The sequence below is a fragment of the Helicoverpa zea genome, chromosome 6 (genome assembly GCF_022581195.2).
Source record: "Helicoverpa zea isolate HzStark_Cry1AcR chromosome 6, ilHelZeax1.1, whole genome shotgun sequence".
Classification (NCBI taxonomy): Eukaryota; Metazoa; Arthropoda; class Insecta; order Lepidoptera; family Noctuidae; genus Helicoverpa; species Helicoverpa zea.
This window is the reverse complement of record NC_061457.1, coordinates 7,658,419-7,674,118: the sequence shown is the minus strand read 5'-3', so window position 1 is coordinate 7,674,118 and position 15,700 is coordinate 7,658,419. Positions and strand designations below refer to the sequence as shown.

The following is a 15,700-nucleotide window of genomic DNA, read 5'->3' as shown; positions in this document are numbered from 1 at the left end:
ATGTATGCAAAATTTTAATTTTAATCAAATAACCGACATGCTTAGCCGGCGATAGTTCCTTTATAGACAAAGGTTATTTCAGATTACAGGAATAGTTATCTATATTACAACTCGTCACACGCCACTGAGACCGGATTAAATACAACATTGAGGGCGGCATCCAATACACAGTACCTAACTAAGTACCATTTCATTCAACCATTGGTTGCGACGTATGTACACAAATGGCATTAATTCAATGTTCTTCAATTTATATAAATCATAAAACAAACTTGAAATACCTGTGCAAAAATATTATTGTATCTTGCATATGAAAACAATCCTTATGAAAACAAAAATGGATCTTAAATTTCAGAAAACGAAAATTAAAGTAAATTCTAAATTATTTCTAGATCAGCCTTCAATTTTGCGAATTACAGCAATATTATTATTACTTACAATACTATAACAAGTATCTCTGAAAGTCCGTCATGGCAGGAAGGAATCAACTGACTTTTCTACTTTACTCTATTTTTTTTTCATAAGAACCTTCTCCTGACAATAACAAACACAACAAAAAAAGAATTAGCCAAATTGGTCCAGGCGTTGTTGAGTTATGCGCTTACCAACACATTTTGCGATTCATTTTTATATTATAGATTATTTGACACTTTTTTTTAGGTACTTATTCTGAAAGTTAACTTGACAATACTTTAAAAAACTTACGGAAAAATCATTACTTATTGACAGTTATTGAACACCTTTTCCTGCTGTTTCACACGTGTCCTGTGGAAACTGCTGCCCGTACCGGAATAAAACATAGATTATAAAAAAAAGAAGAACCTATAAAAGAAGGAAGAGTATAACTTTCCAACTGTGAAAGAATTTTTCAAATCGGTTCAATAGTTTCAGAACCTTCACAGGTACAAACAAACAAAAAAAATCCTCTTTATTACTTCAGTACAGATTTTACAATTTCTGCCTAAAGTGGGGATATTAATACACATATAGATATTGTGCAAAAACGAATCCGGCCTCTATACATAACCGTCAGAACTTATCATAGTGTATCTATATCAGGATCCTTTCCTGAAGTGCCCTTTTATTATTGAGACAGCTTATTGGTTTTTACAAATTACTGAATAACACTTTATGAAATGTAGAAATATCAGGTTCAACATTTGAATTGGTGCTGAATAATTCTGGTTTGCTACTGCTTCTGAAAAAAGTACAATTTACAATAGGTAAGTATAAAATTATTGAACACTAGGGTGAATATTATTAGAATAAACATATTAAAATAAATTATTATTACCTGGCTATTGTGGATGGTGACCTCGGGGTTACAAGCAGACAGTTCATTGGTTGACCATCCAGCTGCCTATTGTGATATAAATCAACAGCTTTTTGAGCATCTTCTTGTGTTTTATAGATAACTTCTGCTGTACCAGTACGAACCAATCGTGACTCAACCATGCCTCCTACATCACCAAATAATTCCTGAAACAAAATAAATATACTATGACACAAAATAATTCCAAGGCATTTTTGTCTATCTACATACATTCCTCACTAATATGTATCATAAATAGGTGTACGCAAGTAACTCTGCCTGAGCTGCCGAAAGCTCGACAGCTTTCGCGCCAAAACTGCTGGAATTCATATTATGTATTCTTAAGATACAAACCTCAATATCTCCTGCAGTGACAGTGCTCCGCAAGTTGCTCACTATTATTCTGTATTCCAAATGTGGCTTTTCAGTTTTTTGAGCTTTTTGGTCAGTTCTTAGAGCTGCCATGGGGCGCTTTTTTAGAATGGACGGAGGTCTTGGTGGGCTCTTCTCCTTTTCTATTACAGTGGTTCTGCAAACATATTTGTTATATTAAATCCATTCCATGTGTTTTTATTAACCATTGTCCATGTTAAAATTCAAACGATTTTCTTATTTTAGTATTAATATATCAAGTACTTGGCTGGCCGATTAAACTTGCTACCAAATCAAATCAAATCAAAACATTTATTCGCGTTCGTGACGCACAAACATAAACGAATATACATATAAAATCAAACAAAAACAAAACAAGAATAAAATAGAAGAACAGAGGAATATGGTGAAAGGAAAATATGCGTCACAATCACGCGAAATGGCCCTCGCTCAGCATATGCAGCGACCCTATCCGAAACAGAGTCGCGGCGCTGGTTTTCAGCGATGGCCAACACTGACATGTGACGTCAATCAGAAGTTCAATCAATGAATCAGATTTACCTGTGGACAGATGAAAGTCTGTTCTCGCGAATATCATTATTGTGGGCTATTATCTTGAGCTGTAAGCTGGCTTGCCGATTTAACAACGTCGACTTTGGTGGTATATATTCATCTCCCATTGGATCATCAATAATTTCCAAATCATTTTCAACAGTTCTGAGAATTGGTTTTGGACTTGGTTTCTGTTGAAATTCTAAAAATAGCATAGGATTTTAATTTTTAATTCAGTACTACAGCCTAGAAAATGAATTTATTAGAACTTATTATTTAAACAAAATCATTAAGATATTATTCAGCTTGTTTACTTGGCAAAAATATTAAAACTAGGTTAACTGTATGAGTAGTTTCTAAAATAACTCTATTTTGTTTTAAAGCGCAAATTAAGTTTAGCAACCAATACAAAAATAAGATGCTTTACCAAAAAATCTTGACTTTTCAATGGATCTGCTCTCAGTAAACCGTTTAGTGTTAATTTGACGCTTCAATCCTGCTTTTGCAGTGCTTAGAGGCTGAGAGACCACTTGCCTCGACGAGTCTGTGAATACTGAAAAATGATAATAAGTATGTACTTAATAGATAAATAATTAATTCTTAATAAGCAGCCATGTCCAGTGTCCTAGGAGGATTACGGAAAAGGTGGGGCAATTTTGATGAATTACGTTTTTCGCTTTTCTAATACATGAGCTTTATCGAAAACTTACTGAATATTTATTGGTATCTGTAACTTACCTCTTTCTTTCCCTGGTGGAGCCCTTGATAATTTGCCTCGATTGTGAAATGGTGTTCTAACATGGCCGGTAATTCTTGCCTTGAAAAAAAGCTTGATAATTAGTATGTTTTACATTAGTAATCTTACTAATCTTTATTTCTAATGTGCAGGGAACTCTTAAAATGTATTATCTGCATGTAAGATACCGAAAAGAATGTCTTTTAGGTATAATATAATCATAATCAACAATTACTACAAAAGTTGAAGCTGTGTAAAATTGGAATGACAAAGAGAGGAATTCGCAATTGAAAGAGGGGTACGGTAGGGAGACGAATTGTCAAAGACTTTTTACTAGACTTCAGTTAAAACAGAAGAGGAAACGGACAGGGGCACCTGTCAAGGTTCAAAGATATGGGATGAACATATCAAACAACTAAATGACAAGGCCCAAAATAAGCAAAAGAAGTGTAGGCAGCCAGAAGAAGAGGTGGGCAGATGACATAGTAAATATAGCAGGGAAAAGATGAAAGCACATTGCCAAAGACAGGGAAACCTGGCCATACACATGACCCACAGAGGGGCCATGGAGCAAAAATAAAAATTATAATATAGTGTTCATTGCCCAAACTGCTGTCATCCTCCGAGCCTTTTTCCCAATCATGTTGGGGTCGGCTTCCAGTCTAACCGGATTCAGCTGAGTACCAGTGCTTTACAAGAAGCGACTGCCTATCTGACCTCCTCAACCCAGTTACCCGGGCAACCCGATACCCCTTGGTTAGACTGGTGTCAGACTTACTGGCTTCTGACTACCCGTAACGACTGCCAAGGATGTTCAATGACAGCCGGGACCTACAGTTTAACGTGCCATCCGAAACACAGCCAATGGTGTCTAAGATATACTTAGAAAGTACATACAGACTTAGAAAAGTTGCATTGGTACTTGCCTGACCTGGGATCGAACCCGCGCCCTCATACTTGAGAGATTGGTCCTTTACCCACTAGGCCACCACGACTTTTGACACAAACTGCTGAATGGCAATAAAATAATTATTACATGATTCCTTGTTAATTCTGAAAGTTAAATCCAGCCAATGAAATGAATTGCAACAAGAAAGGATAAAAAACAGTTTTTAGTAATAGTGTTGCAAAAAAAAACGTTTTTTTTCTAATGTGAAAAAAAACCTTGAAAAAAAACCTGATAAAAAACTGTTTTTTTTCTGGGCCTTGTTTTTTTCAAGAGTATAATAACTCTAAAATTGTAAGGGCAAAAAAATTGTCTATAAATTACTTGAAACATTTTGCTCCTACTAAACAAGCCGGTAAGCGTCTCGGCTTCCTCCTCCATACAAAACTACGCTTGCGTGACGTCATCCACGCCGCGCCGCGCGATGTTCGCAAAATATGGGCGAGCGGTAAGCCGGCTCACGGAGCGGCTTCCAGCCAATCAAAACTCGCGAGTGAACGAGAAAGAACGCGTCAAGAGTAGAGTAGCTATATCTGTCTACGCGCGAGCGACAGCGCTTAGAGCTCTCAAATATGTATACAAATCAGACAAATTCACTCTCATTGTTCTTATTTTGTTTTAGATAATATCATTAACAATTTGTTCGTTGTATTATTTAATTGAATTTATTAGTGTGTGTATCATTTGGAAATAACATAGTTCGTGTGTGTATTGTGTTGTGAAAATAGAGAGACCTACGTTGAAATGAGTTATTTTGGTAAGTAGACAGTTTGCATCAGGTTTCTTTTTAGTGTACCTACTTTTAAAACTTAACTAGGATAGCATTGGTCGCATTAGACTGTTTTCTGACAGATTATTTACTTTAGGAAGAAACTTGTTTTTCAAGGATATGTTTTGAGAATAAAAACATGTTATAAAACTTGGGCACGCCGCACGGGTGAATTACCTATCAATATAACGTCAATATTAAAATTACTAACGTCGTGACGGATTTATGAAACATGAAATGTATTCCTATACGATAAATAGCTAACAGGGCGTTGTAAATTAAATAAAATGTATTGTTTCTAGCGCCAACTTTTCTCAGATTCTAGTAGTTTATGGAATAATGTTTTATAGATATTAATAATCTGCAGAATTCCTCGAGAAAACATGTTCAAACTATCAGTCTCTCAGTCAGTGCTAAAAGGTGGACTGAGAAATTACCTCCATTACCTCTCCCCCTGTCCCTGAGAACCCCCCCCCCGTTTTTTTTTGCTGTGGCTTCCCTATTTCAATAAACCACCCTTCGCCACTGATGGTTCCTGTGCCTTACGCAGAAATTACAACACATTTATTATTATATGAAATAGTAACATTGATATATTTGGTCCAGAACTGGGACCCGATTCTGCTAAGTTGATAATGTCGAAATTGAATTGCAAAGCAGTTTTAACCTTAGCGGGCATTCTGCTACTATGAGACCAATTGTATTCCAATGAGATTTGATTGGTTCACAATTGGTCTGCCATTTGGTCTATATGGTAATTTGCTTTACAACCATATTGCAATCGTAAAAAAATTGCAGAATGCCATATATGCTTCAATCATAATTGAGTCATGATTGGATCTCAGTTGGATGTGAATTGTATGTTGCTTAAGTAAAATTGGCAGAATCGTGCCCCTGGGGTAGCCTGTCCAATTGAGTTTCGAGAGTTTTGTTTCTTAGTATGTGAAGTGTGTACTATAGATCTGTTTGTGTATCTGTGCTTGTGGAGTACAGTGGGGTTTAATAGCCTAACATAACATATACATAGAGAAAGTGCATAATTTAGGTTACGCAAAACTATATACTAAGTAAGAAAAATAAGGAAATGTTAACACTCTTACCCTCTCTTGGCGCAACTTTTCAAGTTTTAATCTTGCATCTTTTTGTTTTGCAAGTTGTGCCAGTTTTTCTCTAGCATCAGTAATCTGAGTTCTTTTTTTTGATATTATTTTATTTCTGGCATCCGTTATTATTGCCTTTTTAGGTAGAGGTGGAGGTTGAGCTTTGGCTTTATTTCTTTTGGATCTGTCAAAGCAAATTTATAAATGCATTAAACTAAAAAAACGCTGCGATATAAATCAATTTAAAGATATAGTATTTACCTAGTGTTTTCTCTTTTCTTTTTAATAATATCTTCTAAACTCATATCAACGTACGATGACATTTTAAATAAAATTCTAGCAAGAATTCAAGAAAGCCGCTGTCTTTCACTATGCACGAATACGAGAAAAGCAGTTATTACAATAGCTATCGGCAAAATGATTTATGTAATTACTTAGAAAACGCTTTTATTCATTATTATCACATGAATACCGCATATAAATAGTAAATTATTATATTTTTGTCTCGCTGGAGTCAGTTCGATTTTACACAGGGACCACAGAGAATAACACAATCTATTACTTTTTCAGTTTTCTTTTTACTCTATGGAATTACAGACCGACCACAGAGTATTTTATTCTAAATGCCCATCATAGTTATAGGGGACGGGTATAAAGGTAGGTATTTAAACGGTGATTGTAGGAGGCGCGCAGGCTTGTGTTTCGGAGTTTCGGAAAGCACGATAAACTGAAGGCTCCGGCTGTGAATTGAACATCTTTGACCAAGAACTTTTTATACCTGTCTTTAGCAGTCGTTACGGGGGTCGTCAAAAGTCTGACCATCAGTATTACCAAAGGGTTACATTTATAGGCAGTCACTCTTGTAAAACACTGGAAGCCGACCCCGCTATGTAGCTACTATTTACCCCCAACTATGTAGTTGGAAAAATGTTGCTGCCAGCCTCTTGGGTACACTCCCGGTGGGCAGCGATGAGGAGTTTTTTGATGCCATTTTTTAGTTGTATATATGTATAAATAAGGCTTTTTTTTTACGTCATGTAAATATCTAGATTTAATATTATACAAAGAAAATAAACAGTATTAAATAAGTTGGAAAAATACTTCGGGAAATGATGATTGCACAATGTTATTGCAGGTCGTCTTAGTAGAACGTCTAGGGAGCGCCTAAGACAGAAAACTCAATAAAAAAATAAAATGCGGTTAAAATTACATTATACAATTGTAAATTACATTATTTAAAGCACTTTTTTATTTGTGTTATATATCTGAGGGCATGGCAGTGCCATAGCCAAGATTATGTATTTCATTATTGAATATATCTATACTAATATTATAGAGCTGAAGAGTTTGTTTGTTTGTTTGAACGCGCTAATCTCAAGAACTACTGGACCGATTTGAAAAATTCTTTCAGTGTTAGATAGCCCATTTATCGAGGAAGGTTATAGGCTTTTTATCCGAGTTCGTGCCGTGGTTCCTACGGGATGCGGGTGAAACCGCTGACAGAAGCTAGTTATCAATAAGTTTCAAAGAGTGTGTTCCACTTTGGAATGGAAGGACTCTATGGTTCGTTTGCAAAAAAAATGCATAGAAAAAAAAAAAAAAACGGCGTGGCGCGCGGCGCGATCAGGCGCGGTGTTGAACCGTGTTGAACGGAATGAGTGGTTGGTTGCATTGCAATTGGCGGCCATTGTAGCGTGGCGTGGATTATTTCTGAAACTAAGTTCTACAGTAAAGTAAACCAAAGCATAGTTTTGTAACTACAGTGGTGTGAACTGTGAAATAGAGTTTTTGATAGCTGATTATGGGTGACCGTAAGTAGTTTTTTAAAAATTATATAGGTACTCATACATAAGTTTCAAACTGTGCAGTTCACTTCATTGGAACATTTTGTTATAGCGGGTGACTACAGCGGTGGATATTCCGCTCAGTATTCAGTACCACCTCCAGCTATGGCATCTGGTGACAATAATTACTCTGGGTCCGGACAAGGCTATCAGAGTAGTTACGCTTCTGGCCAGACTCAAGATTGGAATCAACAAAATTCCGGTAAATAGAATTTACAACGCCATAGCAGCAATATCTGTAAAGAAAATAAGATATCATACACAAGTTAATTTGATCTAAATAAATCTGTCCTGTCCCTGAGAATGTCGTCGCCCGCGTTTAATGATAAATCCTGAAATCTTTGCACACGCTTTGGTACGCTGACCAAGTACAAATAATGTTTCAGGAGGCAACTCTTATGGAAGTGGTCAACAAGGGAACAGTTATGGCCAAAACTATGATTCTAACTATGGTGGGAGTGGTGGCGGCTATGACCGTAACAGCAGCAGTAATTACAATGTAGGGGGCAGTGATCGTGGCAGCAGTTATTACGGCGGCGGCGATCGCGGCAGCTCTAACTATGGTGGGGACAGAGACCGTGACAGACAAGGATACTCTGGAGGCGGTGGAAATGGTGACAGAGGGGGATTCGGAGGAGGTGATCGAAGCTACAATAGAGATGGGGGGAGTAGAGATGGTGGATTCGGGTAAGTGTCAGTTCTGCTTATTTTATTTAGGGTGATGTTCATTATTATTATTTGTTAATGTTTACCTGACAACCAACTTGACATTTTAGTAAGGTAATTAACATGAACCCCATTAGTTGGTACATGGACATTATGTGAAGCTGAAAATAAATTGTGAGACATTTATCCTCTACTTTGAAATAGTATAATGATGTCTTATATTAATTTCTTTTTTGGTAGTTAATTGACAATCGTTATCATCAGTCTATTAAGCATCCCAAAAGCACACGCCTCCCCTCGCACAGAAGAACAATGCGACTTAGTCTCCACACAGTTCAATAGGTTTCCTCCTGATGTTTGAGAAGATGTTTTCCTTCACTTTTAACCAGTTATTAGTGGAATCAAACCCACACATACTTGAGAGGTTGGGGCTTTACCCACTATGACACCACAACTTATCATTTCTGTTTTTTCCTCAAAGAATAATAAGAGACTTAAGCATATAATCGAAATCTGTGTACTGAATATTTTAAAATGTGATGATATGAAAAAATATACATTACTGTGCAAAATACCAATGCACAATTTTTGATTTTGCAGTGGTAGATTTCATGTGCGTCTCTACTGTTTAATTAGCTTCTAAAACAGTAGAGTTCTCTACTGTTTAGTGTTTGAGTTTAATAAGTTGGATGAAATAAGTGGAATGGTGGATTACTGCAAATAAATTTTGGAAAAGAATTGTAAAGTTAGTTCAAGGTAGTTTTAACTGTAATGTTTTTTAACATTTACTACCCATGATTTTGAATTTTCTCTTAAACATTTGTAATTATACTACAAAAAAGTTATGCAGACATTTGACATAGGTATAAGATGTATGGGTTTTTTATGTGTCAAATGTGTGTGTACTTTCAAACTAGAATCAGTCTAGATTTAGATATCATTTGGTATTGAGACAGGGAAATTCTTGGCCGAGGACATTTTGAGTATGTACCAACAAGAGCAACATTTTCAAGAGTACAAATAGAACTGAAAAGACACAGTTTGCACATGTTTTGTTGGGATACTCTCGAAAGGATAATCTTTAGAAAACTGTCGTGTATTATTGGTTTTAAAAGGTAATAATTATCCACTTGGAAACTGCTGATGTGACTTACATTGATAGATATTTTATGATCCCAAACCATCCCAGTTGATAGATAATACTTTTATTTACCTATACATATTTTAACTGCGGCCATGCTATGGCTACACTATGACACTGTACATGGTGCCATAATTAACATTGTAAAAGTGTTAGCACGTTCTATTAAACTCGGCCGAACTCTTATCGAATTAGCTGCAGGGTTTAATCCCTTAGCAGGCCCTAATGTCGGAGTTTTCCCAAATTCGCCTCACTGCCTCTGACGTGGTATTCACGACTGCGGCTAAATAGTTTTCGAAGAACTTGCAAACTTAGGGATGATTTGAGAAAGTTTCTAAAACCCATCAAGTGATATCGGTCCTACCTAGGATCAAAGGCCCCTATCACGGCAGTCGTGTATATGAATAATGCGACGATCGGCTTAGTTGAGTTGAACTAGTACAAGGACATTCTTTCCAGCATTTTAGCATTATTTCCCTAATAAATTGTTTGCTAATAGATACAGAGCATTCTCTGTTCTCTCTAAAAGAATTTGACAATTAAGAAAAACAAACTCGTGCACGTGATCAGTTGTTAGGCTATTAATCGAGACGCGGGATTTAAAAATGAACGTGTATATTTTCCACCTAACCATTTGTACACAGATATTTTGATTTTGCCATTATACACTGGGCATGAATTCAATCTTATGATGTTATCCGAATGGACTAGAAGCAAGAATGTTGGGTCAACTTGGTTCTACTTATATAAAAGTTCGAATATTCGTGGAAGTTGTTTTGGTCTGAACTGAGTCTCCCTCTCTGAGTCAAACCTGATGGTCGTCCAGCCACCCTTACTTACGTTTTACTAAGAAAGGAGGATGTAGATGTACAGTTCGAACCAAAGTTATTGGCGGCGCTTATGGCCATGCTTACCACGATTACCGCTTCTGGTCTGGTGATTAAGTTCCCGTCAAGAAACTTTATTCTCCGAAGTTATTTATTTGACCTCTCGCGCAGGTGCAGTAATACAAGTTCTTGACTATTTTCAAAAACGCCATTATGTTTAGTTCGCACTGTACATTGTTATTGTGCGCTTTTAGCTACTTTGGAAAATTTAATTCCATTTGCAAAGAAAACTCGTGGTATCTCGTCATCGTGTGTAATTTAAATTATAATTGTCAGTTATTGACAAATCTTATAATAAAATTTTAATGTATCTTTATACTTATGTAATGAAGATTAATATGATATACGCCAATCACTACTGAAACCGACTTTTTCATTGTTTTATTGATAAAATTAGTCTTCATTACATCTCTTTGCAAAAAGAATGGGAACGTTACACGTATTTATTTCTGAAGCGTGAAATGAAAAGCCCTCATGCGAATCCCATTTTTTTTTATTTGTGTCCTATAAAATAATTTTGAATAAATCCCTTTTTATTTTTAAGAAACCTGCAAATTTATTCAAAGTTGTTTTATTTAATAGTTTTCAAGCTCCTGTCATAAATTTGTTCACATTGTTATAATACTGCCAGATTGCATGTATTGAAGAACTATATATTGTAATATTAACATCACCCGTAACAATGTTCTAAGATTTTCAAGGTATCAAGGTATTAAACGTTATGGTAAAGAAAAGGATGCAACACATGGACTAAGGTCACTTTAAAAGTGTACCTAGGTGTCAATGAATCTTCGCGGCCGTACAGTGTGTCCCCAGCCTGCCCAGTGTACTAAACGCTGTTCTTATTGTTTTAGTGGCGGCGGCAGGGGGGGTGGTTATAATAAAGGTAAAGCTCCTCGCGATGAGCGAGCGGTGCTGTTAACATTTTATTAATTTGTAATAATAAGGGCTGCCAAACCTGGTATTCTATTGGTTCACTGGTAAAAACGGGTTCATGCGTATACATTATTGGAATTAGTGTTTAACTATAAGAAATATTTGTATGTAGAGGTTGCGGAGCCTGGTGTATCAAAAGCTATCATCAAAATACGAAAAGGTGTCCAGAGATATTATTAATCACATGAAATATCAGCTCTTGTGCTGTTGTCCAGGAGAGTTGATATTACTTTGCAGCTCAGCTGCCTGTTACCACATTCAAATAAAATAAGTAAATCAACATCTTTTGGGGGTGTCTCGACTGCGCACAATCGCTGATGGTAGTACTATGCGGTAAAAACGAGAAGGAGGTTCAACATACGACGTGGCGCATATTTTCCTTCAATAATGTGTAAGGTAAACCGTCGTCATTACTGTGTCAAAGTTCTGGTTTTAACATATCCGCTCCTTTTTGTGGAAAGTGGTTTAATTGAAACAAGGGTGTATTGAACAAAACAAATGGTGATTTTATTATGATAAGAGTTGCGTATTAGTGTAAGTCTTGATAAGTATACCAGAAACATGTATATCGTTTTGGCAGCCCTAATTGAAATTTAAGTGAATGTGTTATTGGAAATTGTTTACCTCAATTCCTATGAATAGTTCTAATGGGTTCTTTTACGATAGTTATCTACTGTTCTAAATTAATATGGCACATCGACAAATTTTGACGATATTATTGTCGCTTCTATCTAGAATGGTACACAAAAACCTGATCTTTTGAATAACTGACCTACTAAACAAAGATTCAACAAGAAGGTGAGGAGATTCTTTAATTAAACGAGCCAGAATATCAGGGTAAACCGCGAGAATTTGCTAGTCCTCAAAAGATGTTTGATTAATGTTACATACATTTGGACATTTCTGAAGCCTACCTGAAAAAAACGTAGGAACAATGCGATGATAAATAAGAATGTATTTTATTGATGTCCCATATTAATTATAGTACGGTATTTGCTATTGTAACATGTCGGTGTATCGGCGTACTTTTTGATTTGGAAATTATAGAAAAGAACAATAGGTTTTAATAGTAATGAAAAGGTTTATTTTGGTTTTGACAAGAGTATTAGTGTGTTTGTATGGTGTAAGAAAACACTACAGAAGTGTCATAATAATACATTATTCTTCAAAAACTAAACTTCACGCTATGGTTGTGTTATTATGTCTTGGGTTACGTATGTTCGACAGTTTATAAAAATATTTCAAGCTAAATTGCATCGGTAAAAAATTAAGCACCATGTGTGTACTTTCAATAGCAGTAGCTAAATTAATATTTATCTACAGGTGGCGGCGGCGGATTCGGTGGAGATCGGGGTGGGGGTGATATGGTAACTCAAGAAGACACCATCTTTATCCAAGGGATGAATCCATCTACTACTGAAGATGAGTTATGTCAACACTTCGGGTCTATTGGAATTATCAAGGTATATATTTCAACCTACCTATACATTTTAATAACGAAATAATTTTTCGTGAACTTTATTGGATCTTAAATCTTCTTCAGTTATGTATAAATACGTTTTTTTTACACAGACCGACAAGAAAACCCAAAGACCAAAGGTTTGGATGTATAAAGATAAAGTATCTGGGCAACCTAAAGGTGAAGCTACCGTTACGTATGAAGACTCCAACGCTGCATCCTCGGCCATTCAGTGGTTTGATGGAAAAGATTTTAATGGAGCTACGATTAAAGTGTCGCTTGCTCAAAGACAAAACACATGGGGCGGCAACAAAGGCGGCGGCGGCGGAGGCTTCCGTGGCGGACGCGGGGGAGGCGGCGGCGGTCGCGGCGGCGGAGGCGGCGGACCTCGCGGTGGTGGCGGCTCCTCCGGCGGCGGCGGCGGTGGCGGCGGCGGACCACCTTCTGGCAACAGGGCTGGCGATTGGAGATGTCCTAACCCAAGTTGTGGAAATACTAATTTTTCTTGGAGAAAAGCTTGCAACCGATGTAATGAAGAGAAACCAGAAGGTGCTGGAGGTGGTAGTGGTGGTCCACCATCCGGTGGTAACGGACGCGGAGGTGGCGGTGGCCCTCCAGGGCGCGGGGGCCGTGGAGGTGGCGGCCGCGGCGGCGGCGGTGGCTGGGGAGGCGGCGGCCGCGGCGACCGAGGCGGCGACCGCGGTGGTGACCGCCGCAGCTACGGCAGCGGTGGCGGCGACCGTGGCAGCGGCGGCGGTGCCATGAGAAGCGATGGCGGGTCAGTATTATCTGTAGTATTCTGTAGCTTAATGTAAAGTTCGTGAAAGTAATACACCGATTTTGAAACTGGATGTTTATTGACTAGTTGGCTGCTTTAGTACCGTGACCTGAATGCCATACATTCACTTATTGAGCATATTAATAAAATAATGCATTTGTTGATTTCTGATTACCACGTAAGGCGCACCTTGCTACCCAATAAAATGAGATTTAACATAATTGGGCATATACTAATGAATCTGTTTTTCTTTGTTTACAGTGGGAGAGACCGCCAAAGACCATATTAAGATAATATTATTATGTTATTAATATGATTTAGTTTTTTTTTTTTACTTGACGTAAGTTAATAGCGACAACATGTTGTGTGGTCTTGTATAAATTTATTAATTAAGACTATAATTCTGGATAAAATGTTCAAAATATCCACTCTAGAGACTGCACATACCAAGTGAGAGCATTAGTGTTTAATGTTCTTATCAATATGCTGTTTATACGGGCAAATTTATGTGACACGTCATATTTGTCATTGAAGTTGCTTTAGAAATAAGAAAATATTGTTGCCTCCAAAAAAACTAATCACAGATGTTAATGTTTACAAACCAGACATATGTATGAGATTGGATTACTTTGTGTAAGTTATCAAATTTACCTTATCTTATGTAACTATGATTATCATGAATACTGAACATAAAATGCGCCTCATCAGCTAAATAAACTGTATTTCTTAGCCAAAAACTAACCTTTTTAGTTAAATTTTGTATCAAATAATTCTTTGATAAGTCTAATAATTTCCATGTGATTTAACGTGTTATTAAGTGTTTTTAGAAATATTATTTAAAAAGTACAATCTTGACCTTAATTTACAAATTGTTAAACTGTTATCATCCTATTTTAATTTATAATGCTTGTTATGGCGAGATTCCACTAAAATAGCTCACGCACTAGTAAAGTTTGCACTCAATTTGATACCATTTACTAGCACGAGTAAACCAAAAGAAACATTGGAGTGCGTCATACGTCGGTGGAAGCTCAGCTTTAGGTTTCCAAATAGGTACCTAGTCATGAGTCTGCCCGCCCACGTCCGACAATCGGTGACCGATTTTTTGTAGGAGATAATAAAATAGAATTCCTTGTAAAGTCGGTCAAAAAATCCTAGTCAGAACAACAAAATTCGGCCTGATTATCTGTTCTGCAAAAGTGACGTAGGCGGGCAGCTTTAAAAAAAGCATGGAGTAGTTTCAGAAATGTGACATTGATTTTATACTTGACATATCCGATTTAGTAAATCAGGAAAAGTGTATTCGGGGCGCATTGTTAGTTTAGTTTAGACGCAGGAGATACTCTTACAAGATCAGTCATAAGAAATAAAACATTGTATATTAGCATGCATTCAATAAATAAGTTAATATAGTAAATTAACGTTTTATTTCTTCTCAAGAGGAAGGTCACACTGGCATGTTTTTCCAAAATTGAGATTCTGTAAAATTTACGCAAATCAAGATTCGGTATAAACACTTGTTGGCGCCTAATTTATGGGTAAACTGGGTACTGACCAACGTTATTTTCGCACAGTGCCGTAACTAGGGCGGTGCCAGCGGTGCCCAGGCACAGGGCGCAGACCCTGGAGGGGCGCAGAAATGACCAGACCAGTAAGTATCTAGTTTTGTTTCATGCATGGTAGTTAGTAGGTACATTTTGTTTTATTGCGAATATGGTGTAGACGCGCCCTCTGTACTATCTATATCTAAACGGCATTTTACAAGCGATCTTGAAACAACAACACTTGTAAAGGTGGTTTTATATTTGTCTGATGTGTCGTGACGTGACGCGTCAGAACGGTATCGGTTTCATACATTTAGTACTAGCTGGTGCCCACGACTTCGTCTGCGCAGGATTAGTATTTCGAACAATATGTTTATAAATTGTGTAGCCTATGTGTTATTCTGATGTATAAGCTATATTATTGTAAAGTTTCATTAAAATCCATTCAGTAGTTTTTGCGTGAAAGAGTAACAAACATCCATCCATCCATGTATACAAACTTTCGCGTTTATAATATTCGTAGGATGGTAACGTTCACACTAGTGCGTAACGTGTTGTGTTGTGATGGCTTATGTATGGAACCGATACAGTTCTGACGCGTCACGTCACGACACATCAGACAAATATAAATCCACCTTGTCTTGATCGCAATATTACA

The 15,700-nt window shown here is 37.0% G+C and overlaps 2 protein-coding genes across 2 annotated transcripts; one reads left to right on the top strand and one right to left on the bottom strand.

Annotated features, from left to right (window-relative positions):
• Positions 1-6,351, bottom strand: LOC124631310 (polymerase delta-interacting protein 3-like). The gene is made up of 8 exons (XM_047165640.1): positions 6,049-6,351; positions 5,788-5,971; positions 2,975-3,053; positions 2,664-2,789; positions 2,246-2,438; positions 1,667-1,841; positions 1,295-1,479; positions 1-1,198 (listed from the first exon to the last, which is right to left on the bottom strand). The coding sequence occupies exons 1-8, from the start codon at positions 6,108-6,110 to the stop codon at positions 1,108-1,110; spliced, it is 1,095 nt and encodes a 364-aa protein (XP_047021596.1). The 5' UTR covers positions 6,111-6,351; the 3' UTR covers positions 1-1,107.
• A 1,023-nt stretch (positions 6,352-7,374) lies between these two features.
• LOC124631001 (RNA-binding protein cabeza-like) lies at positions 7,375-14,915 on the top strand. The gene is made up of 7 exons (XM_047165074.1): positions 7,375-7,598; positions 7,684-7,833; positions 8,018-8,318; positions 11,180-11,211; positions 12,585-12,724; positions 12,834-13,498; positions 13,760-14,915. The coding sequence occupies exons 1-7, from the start codon at positions 7,589-7,591 to the stop codon at positions 13,785-13,787; spliced, it is 1,326 nt and encodes a 441-aa protein (XP_047021030.1). The 5' UTR covers positions 7,375-7,588; the 3' UTR covers positions 13,788-14,915.
• The last annotated feature ends 785 nt before the right edge of the window (positions 14,916-15,700 follow it).